At 39.1% G+C, this 17335-nt stretch overlaps 1 protein-coding gene across 5 annotated transcripts in view; it reads left to right on the forward strand.

Annotated features, from left to right (window-relative positions):
- The window catches only part of LOC127446773 (mannosyl-oligosaccharide 1,2-alpha-mannosidase IB), a 146281-nt gene that overhangs the window by 91809 nt on the left and 37137 nt on the right, over positions 1 to 17335 (forward strand). For 4 of the 5 annotated variants that reach the window (XM_051707965.1, XM_051707968.1, XM_051707967.1 and 1 more), the window contains 2 exons: positions 1090 to 1208; positions 6224 to 6304. In XM_051707965.1, the coding sequence (XP_051563925.1) occupies positions 1090 to 1208; positions 6224 to 6304 (200 nt within the window). Of the gene's footprint in view, positions 1 to 910; positions 967 to 1089; positions 1209 to 6223; positions 6305 to 17335 lie in introns of those variants that run through there. The other variant, XM_051707969.1, reaches the window with a different exon arrangement.

Here is a 17335-nt window from a genome sequence, read left to right on the forward strand (position 1 = left end):
ATCTTTTGTGTCCCTTTTGGGTTCATGTGTTCTAGGGTATTGTCATTGTTACTGTTGCTTATAGAGTTAGGGATTTTAACACACCCCTAACTTGAAGTGTTAAAGGGGTCAGGACATGAAGAATACAAATTTCCTTGATCTTTTGATAATATAAGAGATCATTGCACTATAAAAACATGCTGTAAGTTTCAGAACTCAATTTCCCCCTCACTGCAAAAAGAGATTTTTTTTTTTTAAAACAAGCTGCCAAAACGACCTGTTCTCTACTTCCTCCACATTGTGATGTCACACTGTGGTAGACATTTGTGTCTGACCGCCTCTACAACATATCAACGCCTACCTTATCAATTCCGTAGCCCACCGAGTAGCGGTGAGATGGCAAGGAGAGAGCAGGTCAGTCAAGAGCAGAGATCCAATTATAACAGTGGGTGTTTGCTGTCAAGTCTTAAAGGTGATGCAGCGCCAAAACTGAGCGTTTCTGACAGAGGGTCAGTCAGAGTGGAAAAAATATTTTTTACAAATATGTTTTATGTAAAAAACTTTACTAATATTATAACTGAATCTTAAGAAACATATTAAAATAATAAAAAAAGGCATGTCATGACCTCTTTAAATTTCAGCACATAACTTGCTGTTACGTGCTCTGTTTGTGCTACTGACATGAATGATGCCACAAATTGTGCGACTTGTTAAGTAGTACTATTACTTCACTTTTCTTAGCAATCAGACTCAAGATTTTTGTCTTGTGCATGGCACAATCAAAAATCCCATAGACTTTGTGATCTGAGCCATATCTAGAGACCAGAATATCATGGAGACATGGCACTTTTGGCCCATATGGGCCCTTATGATTTGTCTCCCACAATATTCATATTAGTTGATCAAAATATTTTTGTTTTTTTAATGGCAGATTCTTGAGCTTTTATATTTGGACCCCCATATCTTAAACATTTGGCTGCATCCTTGGCAAGTACAACTCACATTTTTAATTTATACTGATGAAAATGGAGATTACTTTCACTGGCAGTTAGAGGCATGGTCATAATATGTGTTTGTGGTATTCATTGTCTTTCTACGCCCTCTTTGCAGGGAATTCCCAGATGGGGGCTACTGTAGTAGATGCCCTGGACACCCTCTATATAATGGGTCTCCATGACGAGTTTAAGGATGGCCAGGAGTGGATCGAACAAAATCTGGATTTCGGCGTGGTAAGTAGCCTAGACTCCGATACAAACACAAGCTCACTTAACAATACCTCTGAAAGACTGACCGATTTTCATTTCTTGGAGGTTTGCAGGCAAAGTCTGCCTGTTTTTGTTTTTAGACAGTTATTTCTCAGGACATTATTTCACAGTGGTTGACACTGCTGTATTAAAAATCGTTCGACACCCCATAACTCTCCAAACACTTCAGTCCTCAGAGAGTGTGTGAATCTCTCAGTTTTTGATCAGATTGAGAGTGTGGTGGCACTATGAGGATAAGCGTGGTGAGAAAGGAGTAAATGTGACACATCACAGTTTCCAGGAGACAAGACTGGCGCCATGGAAACAATGTGAACAAACAGAACTCTGCTTCTAGAATTAGCTGGTGATGTTGAGGAGAAAATGGAAGACAAAAGAGAAGTCTGAGAATGAAACCAGGGCCAGACCCCAGGGGCCCCATATCTCCTGCTCTCCTTCTCTGTCTGCATTCACATCCTGACCCATTAATGAGATTTCTTCCTCTCCTGTTTCTCTCCATTTCCCTGTCGGTCGCTTTTTCCCATCTCCTTTTTCAGATATGGAGAGCCTTTATGGTCTATCATCTCTCTGGTGGATGTGTGATGTGCCATTTTGGCTACATTTACAGCAGTAAAATATGGTTGTCAGTCCTGTTTTAGAGTGCTAATTATGGGTACTTTCACACTTTTCACACAGTGTTGTTTTAAACGAGAGTGACAACTGGATTCTAAAAACTAACTGATTTACTTAAATTTTCAGGATTCATATTTGCATTTTAAGATTAAACAACTTGTCCATGTAAAAGCATGGACATCCTTCTGCCTCTTTCTTGTAGCAGATCTTGTGGGCACACAGTCCCTGAGATTTCTGTAGCTTTCTTCCTTGTCTAGCACTAACATAATTTATTTTCTCGCCCCCCTACCTCACCGGAGCTTTTGGACAAGCGTGTCTTACAAAACATGTGAAGATGATTCATGTTTGGACGTGGCTGGCTGTTCAGGGCTCCAGCTTTCTTAGTGGAGTGGAGGTTTTGGAAGGATTTCTGAAGAACACTGGTAAAAGAAAATGGGAGACTTTGAGCATAAAAGTGAAATACTGAATAAACGTGACATGATCAGAGAGAGAGAAAATGTTTATTTCTTCAAGTACAATTGATCCCTTCTGTGAAGTAGTGTTTGGGAAAGATAGTTTTACTTTTTCTCTGGATTAGATTAACTAAACTTGTGCTACTTAAAAATTTGTGTTTTTAATAATCATTTTACTGTGAAATTGTTAGTCCATTGATGTCTTTGAGTGGTTAGTACAAAACTGGTCTGAAACTTCTGCAATCATTGTTTTAGAATAAAATTAAAGCGGATGCTATTTTCATCCCAGTGGTAAGAGGAACAAGTCTATTACTTGCATTTTATCTAGTAATTTATATGATGGGAGTATGTAACCTTATACCATGTCTATCAGAATACTCAATTCTAATTGGCTGGAATGCGTTCGTTAAAACCGTTTAATGCACAGGTTCACATCCGTACACAACAGTTACATCACAAAAAACAACATCAAGTCATGCAATGCCATCTAGGGCTGTCAACAGGGCTGAGAATCAAAATTAAAAAATGTTATTTACAAGTTACCAAAATTCTTATTAAATTTGAATTTTAAAGTCAACCATTTTTTTAATTGTTTTTTTCCGAGTCCACAAGAGGGCACAACAAATACATAAACCAAACAGCACCCTGTTAATTATTGCAAAGAACATTCCTGGCTGTTCATTCCTTTTTAAAGTGCATAAAATAATAATTGTCATAATAAAGATTTAGCCAGTTCATAAGTAAAAAGTAAGACGAGGAAACAGTGCGGTAACACTAGTGCCATTACAGTTGTATGTACGGTAGTAATATTCCCAAATAGTAGTGGTATTTGGCTGAACTCCGTGGTAAAATGGCTCAGACTCTTAGACCAGAGGCTGTTCATACAGACGGAGTGCAACATAATGAAACAGGACAAGGGGATCTTGATGTTCTTCTCCAAATTAAACTACTTCCCTAACAAAGCGTTTTAAAATGCATTGATTATGCTGAGAGCAAAATGAAATGGCCAGATACCTCCATCTAAGGGGCTGTTCACTCTGAACACTTGCTTCTTTCCACTCAGTTTTCCATTTGTTTTTCAAAGTAAACATGCACTAGACTGATGTCTTTGACCGTTGTGCCACGTGTCATAGTCTCGTGCAGGAGCACTGTTTTTTTAGATGCCGTGTCAAGTTAAAAAATAGCTTCAACTTTTAATAATGCCTTTCGAGACGCCTGCATTCTGTAGAACTGTATTTGCTGTGCTGCATCTAGCCTTTTGTTTAGCCCAAGAACGTGATTGGTCTGAAAATTCGAACATACGGTTTTATCATTCAAATGTGCATTATTTACCTTAAATTTGACGAATATTCAAATTGTGCATTTTTTATTTGACAGCCTTAATGCCGTTTTTAAATCAACTGTGAAGCAATACAGCAAAAATGGAAAAGACACCAGTGTTCATCAGCAATGTATTACAAAGTCCAACCTGGAGAAAATTAGAATTAGGGCTTGTAAGGAAAGTATGGTTTGATATTCAGCTATGTTTTGCATGGACCTATCAAAGGCATCTGTCGCATCCATAACAAAGAGACGTCACGTCCATAATGGTTTTTCCTCAATTTGAAAATGATAAAGAATAGAATTTAAATATTGTTTTAGGAATACCAACCCTTCTACATTTTGTGGCTATTATTATTTTTGAATTGTGCATTTAAATTTATTGAAGTTTTTACATAGTGTATGGACATTTTTCCAATTATTCTCACAGCTTTTTATTTAATTAATTGAAGTAAATGTAATCTCATTGCACTACATTATTTCTGTGTCTGATTTAGAATGGGCAGAACTCTAGATCTAACAACCCATAGATAAAGATAACTGTTGTTTTCTTTCTTCCAGTTTTAATTTGCGCTGAAAATCAATGACAGCATTAACTTTTAAATGCTGACAAGTGACTATGGTGTAAGCGGGATAATCCATGGCTAGGTGTGCATTCATAAACCTAGCAGTGGATTATCCCTTACATACATTATATAGATCATCTACTTTGTGCATGACATGAGTAATTTTTCCAACAATTGTTTACAGACAGATTGTTTCACTTTTAATTGACTATATCACAATTCTAGTGGGTCACAAATGTACATACACTAAGTTAACTGTGCCTTTAAGCAGCTTGAAAAATTCCAGAAAATGATGTCAAGCCTTTAGACAATTAGCTTCTGATAGGAGGTGTACTGAATTGGAGGTGTACCTGTGGGTGTATTTTAAGGCCTCAGTGCGTAAAAATTGTGGACCTCCACAAGTCTGGTCCATCCTTGGGAGCAATTTACAAACGCCTGAAGATACCACGTTCATCTGTACAAACAATAGTACGCAAGTATAAACACCATGGGACCACGCAGCCATCATACCACTCAGGAAGGAGACGCATTTTGTCTCCTAGAGATGAACGTAGTTTGGTGCGAAAAGTGCAAATCAATCCCAGAACAACAGCAAAGGACCTTGTGAAGATGCTGGAGGAAACGGGTAGACAAGTATCTACATCTACAGTAAAATGAGTCCTATATCAACATTACCTGAAAGGCTGCTCAGCAAGGAAGAAGTCACTGCTGCAAAACCGCCATAAAAAAGTCAGACTACAGTTTGCAACTGCACATGTGGACAAAGAGTGTAAAACCAAAAACAAGACCATCTGGTCTTAGGCTTCTTATTTGTTTATGGGCACTGGAATGGCTGTTCTGTTACATGCTGTTAATAACATGGTTATAACAATGTTAATAGCTGTGTTCAAGATTATTTAGACCCTCTCCTTCCCCTTTATGTCCTCCTGTTATCTCTCTCTCTTTCTGTCTCTCCGCTTCTGTTGTGATGATGGATGATGCTGCTTGCCATCAGTATTAATCACAGCTGGTAAAGCTGAATTAATGGCCCTTGGTCAGAGAATGGTTATATCTGAATTAATCTGCTTCTTGTTATCTTTTTGTCAGAATTAATAGAAATGCTAAATTAATGCTAATTGAAAATAGTTGGTTAAAGCATGTTCCTGTCTTACCAAATTAGTATAAAAACATGTCAATATAAGTGCTTTAGCAATGTTATGTTAAGAACTGGAAAACCTGCTTATGTTTCATGAGCAGTACACACAAAAAAACCAAGTGCTTCTTAAGGCACTATGAATTATGGTATTGTCAGAGGGCTGAATGAAATGCGGGGAGCTTGTACAAGCATCCTTTCTGTATTTTCAGTGTTTAGATTCTTTTGCTGTATTGGTTGAATTAGTTCCTTTGCTGTTTTGGTCAAACAAAATAATCCTATTTCTAGCAAATAAATATTATTTTGTGTGTGTGTGTGAGAGAGAGATATATAGAGAGAGAGAGAATGATTAGCTGCTTCATGGTAATTCAACAAAGGTTGAATCTGACATGATTAAATGTTGATTAGGCCCAGCAGTCTTTTCATGAGCTCGGATGAATATCAAACACACACATACACACACACACACTCATGCGTTTCCTTGGCTTTCTAAATGAGGACATACCATAGCTGTATATAAAACAATAGAAGTCTAATTGTAATGACTACAGACTAACCCAGACTCTGTCTAAATGAGAACTTGTTGCATATTTAGATTACATATATATTATTTGCTTTATTAATAATTTTTCCAGTGATAAAAATGGTTGTCCCTGGATGTTATCCATAAAGGTCACTACTGGGGACAAATTTGTCTCCAAAGTACAGCTAAGTAAACCCACACACACACATTACCAGCCACACGCACTGCTCCAGCATTCTATTTAGTCCTATATTGAGAGATTATTGTGTCAGCTCTGATGTTTAAATTGGGGTTTGAGAGTGCTGCTATTTAAAAGTTTGATTGACCTTTTGTGCCTTTAATTTATTTTTATCTCTCTTTTCCCTCTGTTTCCACAGAACGCAGAAGTATCTGTCTTTGAGGTGAACATCCGCTTCATTGGAGGGCTTCTGGCTGCTTACTACCTCTCAGGACAGGAGGTACAATATAGCTTATTGATTTTTAATGGATTTTTGTGTCTGCTGTCTGTATTGTTCAGTTGTTTCATGAATGTTTGAAGTGCACAGGCCTCCAGATTTTGCAGCCGTTGGTCTCAGGGGATTGCTGATTGCCCAGAGGTCTGAAAAAGCCTTTTCAGGGGGAATAAATGTCACCTTCTCACCCACCCCACGTCTTATCTGCCCATGGACTTTAATGGAGAAGGACAGAAATCCTCTCGCTTGTTCTGGGCAGCGTATCGCTGCAGCTGCATATTACAGTTTTCTCCTTATTTTAGTCTGAAGGTGAAAATGCAAAGGAATTAAACTGCAGCCATGCGGCACACACTGTCCGCTGCTCCACACACATCATTTGATGAGTTTAGATACTGGATGTAGAACTCTCCACACATGCATACAAATCACACTTGGCTGTCCCCTGACTGTGCCCTAGTGACCCTTTGTTCTCTCAGTATTTTAATGTTTTGACATGCTGGGGTGTCAGGTCTTATTCCCCTGCACAGTCACACTGTGTGCATCAGAGCTGTGTCTGCAGATGTGTCATGGTCATGTGGTACAGAATGGACTAAATGGTGGAGGTATCAGTTGAAAGCAGAGTCTTGTAGATGTGTGATATCTTCCACTATTTGCAGTGGAGGCATTCAGTATATGGCTCTTTGATTAGAGATTTATGATCAGGTATGATAGGGAGGGCAGTCACTGAGGGCAGAGAGACTGCTGCAGAGGAAAACTAGTTTTAAAGATCTCTGCAGAGTTGTGTAGGGAAGAGTGTACAGAACGGATGCAGAAAAGGTTGTTCAGCTGGAGTTTCCAAAGAAGAGGAGCTGATTTTAAGGCAGAAGGCTCCATACTTTGATCAGCTCTGTAGGTTATCTCGCCTGTGCAAGTGAGCAGTCTGTGCTCCTGTTCTGTGCAGCCTGTCAGCCGGCTGTAGGAGAACCCCTTTACAGTGATGGATGATGTTTACTCCGCTGTCCCTCTGTCCTCTTTTTGGTCCTCTCTTCTTCTTTTATCCTTCTCTCTTGTCTCCTCCTGTTCTCGAGCTCTGCTCTCCTCTGCATCTCTCTGCAGTGCTGTCTCGCAATGGTAGAGCAGAGATGAATATACAGTAGGCCCATGGCAACAATGCACAGCTCAATGACAGCACTCATTATGGTGCCTCAAACACTCAGTCACCTGACACTTCCTTTGTATGGATGAGAGCTCTTAATGAGGAAATGCAGGGCTCAACAATAATAAGGGTTGCCCGGGGCCAGTGTGAGAGAGTTTCGAGCCAGTTGACGAAACTGTCACTTGCCCTATCTAGCCAGTCCTGTCACTGTGTTTTGATTGTTGATGTTGTAGATGTGTTTTTATGCCTTGGACACTTAAACATTTGGTTTTCTGCGACATATTGAGCATTGTGGTAGTAACTTCTGCTGATTTAAATGTCACAATGGTTACTTTATGTAGCTGGCTAACAGAGATGAAGTTTTGTCGAAATTGCCAGAATAACTTGTGATAGTCTTGGAAGCATCCTACTTATTCATGCAATTATCTTATCAGCCAATCGTGTGGCAGCAGTGCAATGCATAAAATCATGCAGCTATGGGTCAGGAGCTTCAGTTAATGTTCACATCAACCATCAGAATGGGAAAAAACATTTTTATCGCAGTAATTTTGACTGTGGCATGACTGTTTGTGCCAGATGGACTGGTTTGAGTATTTCTGTTACTGCTGATCTCCTGGGATTTTCATGCACAACAGTCTCTAGAGTTTACTCAGAATGGTGCCAAAACAAACATCCAGTAAATAGCATTTCTGCAGATGGAAACACCTTGTTGATGAGAGAGGTCAGCGGAGAATGACCAGACTGTTTCGAGCTGACAGAAAGGCTACGGTAACGCTGATAACCACTATGTACAATTGTAGTGAGCAGAATAGCATCTCAGAATGCACAACACATCGAACCTTGAGGCAGATGGGCTACAACAGCAGAAGACCATGTCGGGCACTGTATTAGGACCATAGTGTTCCTAATAAAGTGCTCAGTGAGTGTGTAAACCAATATAAACCTTTCAGCAGTTTAGGGTTGTATGCCATCCTTTTCAGGCAAAAGTATGTTTAACTTTATAACTATCATTGACCTTATTGCAAATTAAACACGTAATAAATTATTTGTTTTAAAATGTATTTTTTGTTTAGAAAACATTTGTTGTAAAAAAAAAAAAAAATTTAAATGGCAAAGAACACCTAACATTTAATAAACAATATACACAGATGAGACAAAACATTATGACTGCCTGCCTAATACGCTGTTGGTCCTACACGTGCCATCAAAACAGTGCCGACCTGCCAAGGCATGGACTCCACAAGACCTCTGAAGGTGTCCAGATATTAGCAGCAGATCCTTCAAGTCCTGTAAGTTGCAAGGTGGAGCCGCCGTGGATCAGACATGTTGGTCTAGCACATCCCACAGATGCTCAATCAGATTGAGATCTGGGAAATTTGGAGACCAGGGCAACAACTTGAACTCATGTTTCTCAAAGCATTCTCGAACAATGTGTGCAGTGTGGCAAGGCACATTATCCTGCTGAAAGAGGCCACTGCCATCAGGGAAGACCATTGCCATGAAGGGGTGTAGCTGGTCTGCAAAAATGTTTAGGTAGGTGGCACATGTCAAATTGACATCCACATGAATGGCCAGACCCAGGGTTTCCCAGCAGAACATTACCCAGAGCATCACACTCCCTCCACCGGCTTGTCTTCACATAGTGCATCCTGGTGCCATCACTTCCCCAGGTGAACGGCGCACAGGTACACAACCGTCCACGTGATGTGAAAGAAAATGGGACTCATCGGACCAGGCGCACTTCTATTGCTCCAAGGTCCAGTTCCGGCGCTCGTGTGCTCATTGTAGGCACTTTTGACGGTGGATGGGGTCATCATGGGTACTCTGACCTGTCTGCTGGCATGCCCAATTCCCAATGCGCTCTAGGTCCTCGTGGTGGCGTAGTAACTCGCCTCAATCTGGGTGGCGGAGGACGAATCTCAGTCTTATCACATGGCTTGTTGAGCGCGTTACTGCAGAGACGTAGCGTGTGTGGAGGCTTCACACTATTCTCCGTGGCATCCATGCATAACTCACCAAGAGCCCCACAAAGAGCAAGAACCACATTATAGTGACCAAGAGGAGGTTACCCCAGCGTGACTATCCACCCTAGCAACCGGGTCATTTGGTTGCTTAGGAAGCCTGACTGGAGTCACTCATCACACCCTGGATTCGAACTTGCGACTCCAGGTGTGGTAGTCAGCATCTTTACCCCCCACCCTCCTCCGTGTAACCATCATTAAAATTTCCTTCGACTTGTGCAACAGTAGACCTTCTGTCGGTTCGGAACAGATGAGATAGCCTTCATTGCCCTCGCGCATCAATGAGCCTTAGGCGCCCAACACCCTGTTGCCGATTTGTCCCTCTTCGGACCACTGTCGGCAGGGTACTCACCACTGCTGACCAGGAGCACCCCACAAGCCTTGCCATTTCGGAGATGCTCTGACCCAGTCATCTGGCCATAACAATTTGGCCCTTGTCAAAGTCGCTCAGGTCTTTACTCCTACCCATTTCTCCTGCGTTCAACACATTGACTACGATATCTGATTGTCCACCTACCATCTAATCTACCCAGACCTTGACATGTGGCCTTGTTAGAAGATGATCAACGTTATATACCTTTGAGTGGTCATAATGTTTTGGCTCATCAGTGTAAATCTAATTAAACAGAAACCATATAATTTTATATATATTTGAACTAGGAATGCACCGTTACAAAATGTGTGTGCCGATACGATATCTGATTATTTAGAGCAACATCTGCCGATACTGATAGTTTGGCAGTTCTGTTTTTTTAATGCTACGTTGTTTCAAATCATGAATTAATTATTATTGTTAATTACACAACAATAATAACTTCTTTATTCTTTATATATCAACATGTCTTCCATTTTTCAGAGTAACTGGTCTTAGTTATAAACAAAACACTGAAACAAAAGCACATTATTAACTCACATTAAACATTCCTAATTAAATTCCTCACTTTAACTGAATTCTGAATAGCCTCTTGTTAGGCTCACATTAAATTGGTTCGATTTCTTAATTTTTTGAGTGTTCTTAATTTGCATTAACTGAATTCTTAATTATGAAGCTTGTCCCTTTTTAGCTGAAGCAGGCTCCGCTTTAGCAACTCATCATATTCCTTGCTATGTGGTGCTTTAATTTGAGTAATCAAATTGGTTGTGTTAAAAGTTTTAATGATAGTTGCATCTTGTGAAATTCTCGCACTGTAAAGGTAATGGAACAAGTAAAGGACTGCCCCTTATCTCGCTCTCCCACTGATCAGCTGATTCAGCGCCGGCCGTGCTCCATCACGGCCTGGCCATACCTCCTCCTCGTCACACTCCTTCCCCACCCGATAATTTGCAACTTAATTCCACTCAAGAGATTTTCTAGTTGTAGACCTATTACCTGATACGTTTTTCAGCCACCTTTTGACAGAAAATAATCAACCATGCTGTTTTTAATTGCATTTATCGGCCGACAACAATGTTTGGCCGATACATCGGTGCATCTCTAATATGAATATAATTTTTTTGAAGCAGGACCAGTGAAAATTTCAGCAAGGCTAGTACAAATCTGAACTACTGGCTTAACCAGTACATTAAAAAATCTGTATGAGCCATGAGCCCTGATCTGAACACAACAGCAGCTCAGGAACCCATCCATTGTGCCAACAACATCAGTGTTTGATATCCCAGCAAAACTGTTTTGTGCAGTACACTGCTATTCTTTGCTCTAAAAAAATATAAATGGGTAAATACATCCAAATTTTCAGCCTCTTGTTCTCATAAAATGTGCTTTATAATAAAATAGAGAGAGAGAGAAGGACAGATGGAAAAAGGGAAAGATGGAAAGTGTTTGAGATAATGAGACTGAAAGGAGTTTAGCAAAGCTGTCCACTCAGCAAACTGTCACCATTAAAGAGGACAGAGAGATGACGGATGGAGAGTACTGTACATTTCTCTGTGTGCATCGCCAATGTTTTTTATTTGATTATATTTTTTTCAAAGTTTATGCTTTTATTCTTATTTATAGGTCCTAAAATAATGAGCCTTCTGTACTTTTTTTTGTTGTTTTCTACCAACAAGGGACACATTTTCCTTTTCAGGATGTAATAGTTTTATCTAATTAAAGTTTTCTGGAAAAAAAATTTTTCGTCTCCCCTTAATGGCGCTAAAAATGACTGGCTAAATAATTGAAAAGCTCTTTCAAAATTCTTCTGGGAATTTATATTTTTCTTCTTTTTTTCCTTCTTCTTTTAAGTTAGTGGTTTGGACCCTCAAAACCTTGTTTTCCATGTACCTCACAGGTAAGTCAAAAAATTTTAATGACTTTGGTCTCAACTTCTCTTCCAGTGGATCTAGACCAGGGGTCAGCAACCTATGGCATGCGTGCCTGCATTGGCATGCAGAGGGGGTAATTGCTGGGATGCCAACAATGGCAAGAGAGGAGTAGACTACTTTATAAATTCCGCACCTGCATTCCAATCTACAGCTTGATGTAATCCTCATGATCATGCAGCGTGTTTTCAGGAGCTGAATGGGAGGCTAAACAAAAAGGAAAAATGTGACGAGACTGCAGTAGACCCAACAGAATCGTGCAAACCATTTGCACATCACGAGCCGGCATCACTTCACTTTCGGTTAATCACACGAGTAAACGCGCCCACTTTGCTTCAGTCAGGCTGCGTGGATGACAGCCTACATTCCGTGTTTCATTTGTTTATTGCTTTCAGAACAACACGTGGTGTAATAAGGAAAACACCACTATTAATCCTTGAGATTTCCAACCCAGCATACAGGTACACCCTCCTTAAACCATGGTCACACTCAAAATTACATTAAACAATTAAAAGAGGAAACATAAACCCACATTGTGGGGTTCAAAAATCTGAGTCTATTCAAAATATAATTAAACCTGGAAATAAAATTTTAGGATTTTGCATGTGCAATTCCCCGAAAAGGGTTAAATAGTTGATCGGCTTGTGATGCACAAATGGCTTGCACGCACGTGCAGCATGAGTCTCATCACACTTTAATAGTGTTTAGCCTCCCATTCAGCTGATGAAAACATGCTGCGTGATCATGAGGAAGGATTAGTATGGCGTAATTTTATATTACCAGAATTTGAAAAAGCCTCCGAATTCATGATCTTGAAAAAAGTTTTGCTGTTAATTTTAAATATTTGAAAATATTTTGTGTGGATTCACCTAAAAAAAAATTCAGGTTGTGGATTTCAAGTTTTTATTATTCAAGTGGTGGATTTCAGGTTGTGAAATTCAGGTCTCAATATTCAGGTTGTTGAATACGGGTTTATAGGAGCCTACATTTTTAATAATGTGCAAAACATCTTTTCTTTGCTCCTTGTTATTTCACATTGAACGAATCTGCTGAAAAGGCGATCCCCAGATCCCCAGCATGGTCATACAGTGATGTCACATGAAACAGGTTAATATTCTTATACATTACCTTTTTTTTTTTTTTTTTTTTTGTACAAATTGAGTGTCTTATAAAGGAAATTAATATAATAATACCTGATTAACGCCCTGGATTCGAACTTGTGACTCCAGGGGTGGTAGTCGGCGTCAATACTCGCTGAGCTACCCAGGCCCCCCCGACTATCCAGAATTTTGATACAAATATTAAAAAGCGAGATGGCATGCAAACTCAAGCAATCCAGACTGGTAATGTAAACAATTAGGTACAGAATGTGTGTTCTAAAATTAGATATTTTTTAATGAATTTTTTCGCAGTTAAAAAGAGGTGATATGATTATTTGTTTCCACTGGTAAATGTCCTTTGCCCATATCAGGATGAAATAAGGTTCTTGATGAAACTTGCTGTTAGGTGAAGGATCAGCACAGCCATTGACCAGGAAAATAAATAAAAAATGGCACTCCATGTCAAAAAGGTTTCCGACCCCTGATCTAGACAAAGCTCTCTCCTCTTTTAAAGACAGATTCTTTGTGGAAATTTTTCTTTAACTTGCAGTGTGAGATTTGCGACTGTGGCTCTTTAGATGTTCTGGCAGTTCTTTGTGAAATGGATATTGAATGGAAAATTCAATGTTTTTTTTTTTTTTTTTTAACTGCCCAATTACTGTATACATCTGTAGATTTCCCAAACCACAGTGCTGACTAAAGATTTATTTCATAATATATCTCCAAGCCAAATAGGATCATAAGCTGAAAGTGAACAGAACAGGCAAATATTTGTTCTTTGTCCTGAATTGCACATTTGTTATTGCAGCGATGGTGTTTACTCCAGACAGTAAGACTGAACCAGTTAGCTCTGTATCTCTTTCCCTCCCCCATCTCTCTCTGTCAATGTGCTGTCCTGTTGTTGTATATCCCTCAGAGTGGTAGAGAATATGCAGTGTCACATAAGGAAACGCCACTCTTTTCTGTTGTCAAACGTGGATCTCATCAAAGGCAGAACAGAACCGCAGACCCAGTGGAAGCAGGATAAGGACAAAGATTTGAGAAGGGATTTGATAAATGAAAAAGTTTTTGTCTGCTACTCATCTATATGTGTTTGATTTGTTGCAGACTTTAGTCATGCAGTAACCTATCAATCCTCCCTTAGAGTACAAAGCACTCTGGCCTTTCTAGACAGACCTTTCCTAACACAATCATATCTTTTTTTTCTGGTATCCTGCAGTTTGTAATTGTATTGCTTGGTCTACAGATGAGAAACTTCATTGGTGTCCAACCATGGGTATCACCAACCACCTCACGATGCATTGTGTCACAATACATGATTCAATATGTCACAATCCATCACAATATCATAATTCGATCATGGTTGAAAGGGCACCAAACTTGTGAGAGAGAGAGTGAATCTGCTGGTTCAGTTTTAATCTGTCACGACTTTATAGAAGCAGCTCTGACCGCACTGAGATAATTTTTGGATAATGCACACTGTTTCAAGAGGTTGCACTAATTTAGACAACCTCGTGGCTGGCTCATGGCTTTTTCCCCTCACTTGCAAGGATCAGCGGAGGAGGAGGATAGCCTATCTTCTGCAGGCACGAAAGTGGCTGTGGAGCCCAATCCGTGTGGCACACTTTTTCTGTCCTCCTGCCTGCGCTGGTTGTTTAAAGTGGAGATCAGCTCGCGCACATCGAGTCCAATCTTTAGGCTTGATGTCCTTCCTCAGTAGCTCAGCGAGCTGAGATGGCCAATGCAAATGCCAAGTTGTAGGTTTTTGTCAGAGTAGCCTTCTCTTTGATGTACTGCCTTACAGGGCTCCATCTACCCTGCTATTTACTAATAGCTGGGGGTCAGTTCGTTGGCACCAGGGCGTGTCCCCACAAGGTTGTCTGCATGCCACACGTCTGGGGGCCAGACCTCCGACGAGTCCCTGCATATCTAGCCTGGGGCCACACAGTACCCAATTTCCATCTGTCACCACTATATACTAGGCTATATACTGGCGGGAGAGACTGATGCACTCGGCTCTCCTTTCGTGGTGCTGAAAACAGTGGTGATAGCCAGCGGCGATGGCAGAAATAAAACACTTCGCCAACGCACTAGTCGCATTTCACAGCCAAATAGATGAATAAAAATATCAATACAGGGATCTAAAGTAGTGATCTACTGATATGGGTTTATTAATTGGCGATGCCAATATCCAGAGAGCAGGGTGGCTGATATAGACTGATACAATGCCAATATATCACACAATTTAATAAAGTATATAACATAAACACAAAATTGCTTAAAAATTAATAAACTCTTATTTAGCACTATATTTACTCTTTGTAAACTTTGTAAAAAATAATCTAAAAGAATAATATTGTATTTAAAATGGTTGATGGCAGTTCTTCTAATTTCTATTTAGTCATTAAATTTTAGTAATTTATTTGTACATGAAGAAATTGTTAATATAATAGGAATGTTAAAATAATAGGAAGAAGGAAATAACAGTACACACAGTAATCCAGCAACCATGGATGGCATTTCCACACTAGCAATTGCATTTTCTCAAAAAATACAGAATCAAACCAACTGCACATACAGGGCATAGAGAATAAGGCATTTACTTATAGCACACGTGAAGTGCTTTTACTTTGAAGTTGCACTCACACGCTAGTGCTGATCCACTCGATGGGAAGAAAACCCTGGATTTTCGTGAGGTTCATGAATTACATCTTTTTAAACAAGTATTCTGCATATTTGCAGATGGTATATAATAAAAGTTTTATTGATATTTGCCATTTATTATTAGACAAGACTAGACAAAGTTACAGGGAACTGTTGAGGAGAGAGAGGAAGAATGAAACTTGAGCACTTTAACATTATGAGCTCAAACGCTTCTGCCGCGACTCTGATATGCTGACCGTTTAAATGACACTGTTGCACACTGGTCTATTATTGTAGTAACAAGATGACACGTAACAACAAAATGAACTGTGACTGGTGATTCTCAGTGCACTTAAGATATATTTTTTTAAGATAATTGATTAAATTCAGAATATCGGCCGATTTATCGGCCTCTGCGATATATCGGTCAACCGCTATTCTAAAGTATTGATACACTATTGTGAGTTAAAGTATAACAATATATCGATATATGATTGTATCGGCACAGTCCTAGTTTAAAAGAACTAGGTGGTATGACGATATATATATAACGTGTGATGATCGAAATGTGTCAACTGGTAGAGAATCTGCTATACCACTTAAGCTGCGGTATATCCACGGTGCGATTTTAAAAAATCTGACACCAAGCTGAAATCTAGCCTATTCTGAAAACAGTGTCACAAACAAGTGCTTCCACTATAGACAGCTTTGTTATGGGAGCTTAATATTTTTTTTTATTTTTTTTATTAGTTTTGTTGCATCATAACACATCTGGTGTAGACATTGTATAATAGGTTGTTTACCGCTGCCGAGCTGTGTCACAACTTTCTGCATTAATGTAATTCAGCTAATATGCTGTCACACCATCATGGGTGTGCAACTCTGCAAATATCAGCAATTTTAACTGCTTCAAACGTGACATTTTCAGTAATATCACTGTGTAATCATTTTCACTGTGTAGTGTAGAACTAAGACTTGTTTTAACATTGTGTTAATTAATGAGAAACAGCTGCTTTTGAAGTCCCTTTCATTTTTAAATTATTTAAGTCACTAAAATTATCGAAAAATAAAAATGTCTACTGTACTGTAAATGGTAAAGTAATATATACTGTAAAATATTTTGGAGTAGAATTTCCAGCAGAAATGACTATTGTAGTGTATACTGTTTCTGTGAATATAAAATGACTCATACATGGTATCAAATTTTGGTGATACCGCCCACCCAGTGTCCAACAAACACTGGGAACAGACAGGAATTTGTCAAAAATGAGCTTTTACAGTTTTTTTTTTTTTTTTTAAGCTCTGTGTTAATTTTAACAGTTTTTTTTGAGAGCAAGTTTTAGTCTTTTGAAGAAAATGCCCTTTAACCCTTAAAGCCCTGAAGGTGTTTTTAAATATTTCCTGTTTCAGTAGCATACCCAAAATTAAAGGCTTATAACTCGACACAAAAACAAAAAACAAGGAGGGTCAAGTGTTTGGTATCATTGTAAAGAAAAATGTTCACATTTTTTAATGATAAAAATTATGATAAATTCTGAGACTCTTAACCTAAGAAACTGCTGGGGGAAAAAACAGCCAAAAATGTACTTTTTATTCTTATTTTTCTTATTTTATTTTTCTGTTTTGACATTTATACATATGTCTGGTGTAAATAAGGTGGCTCAGAAAAACATGACCCATGTCAACTGTAACTGAGGAAGATTTTGTGTTGATTCAACAAAGCAATCAAAAGTTATAGCATTACAAAAACATCTCCAAGTTTCCAGAAGCCTCTCCAAACAAATAAAACATAATAATTGTACATAATAACTAATTACACATGCAAACACAACAATGA

This window comes from Myxocyprinus asiaticus, chromosome 10, assembly GCF_019703515.2.
Source record: "Myxocyprinus asiaticus isolate MX2 ecotype Aquarium Trade chromosome 10, UBuf_Myxa_2, whole genome shotgun sequence".
NCBI classification, from domain to species: Eukaryota; Metazoa; Chordata; class Actinopteri; order Cypriniformes; family Catostomidae; genus Myxocyprinus; species Myxocyprinus asiaticus.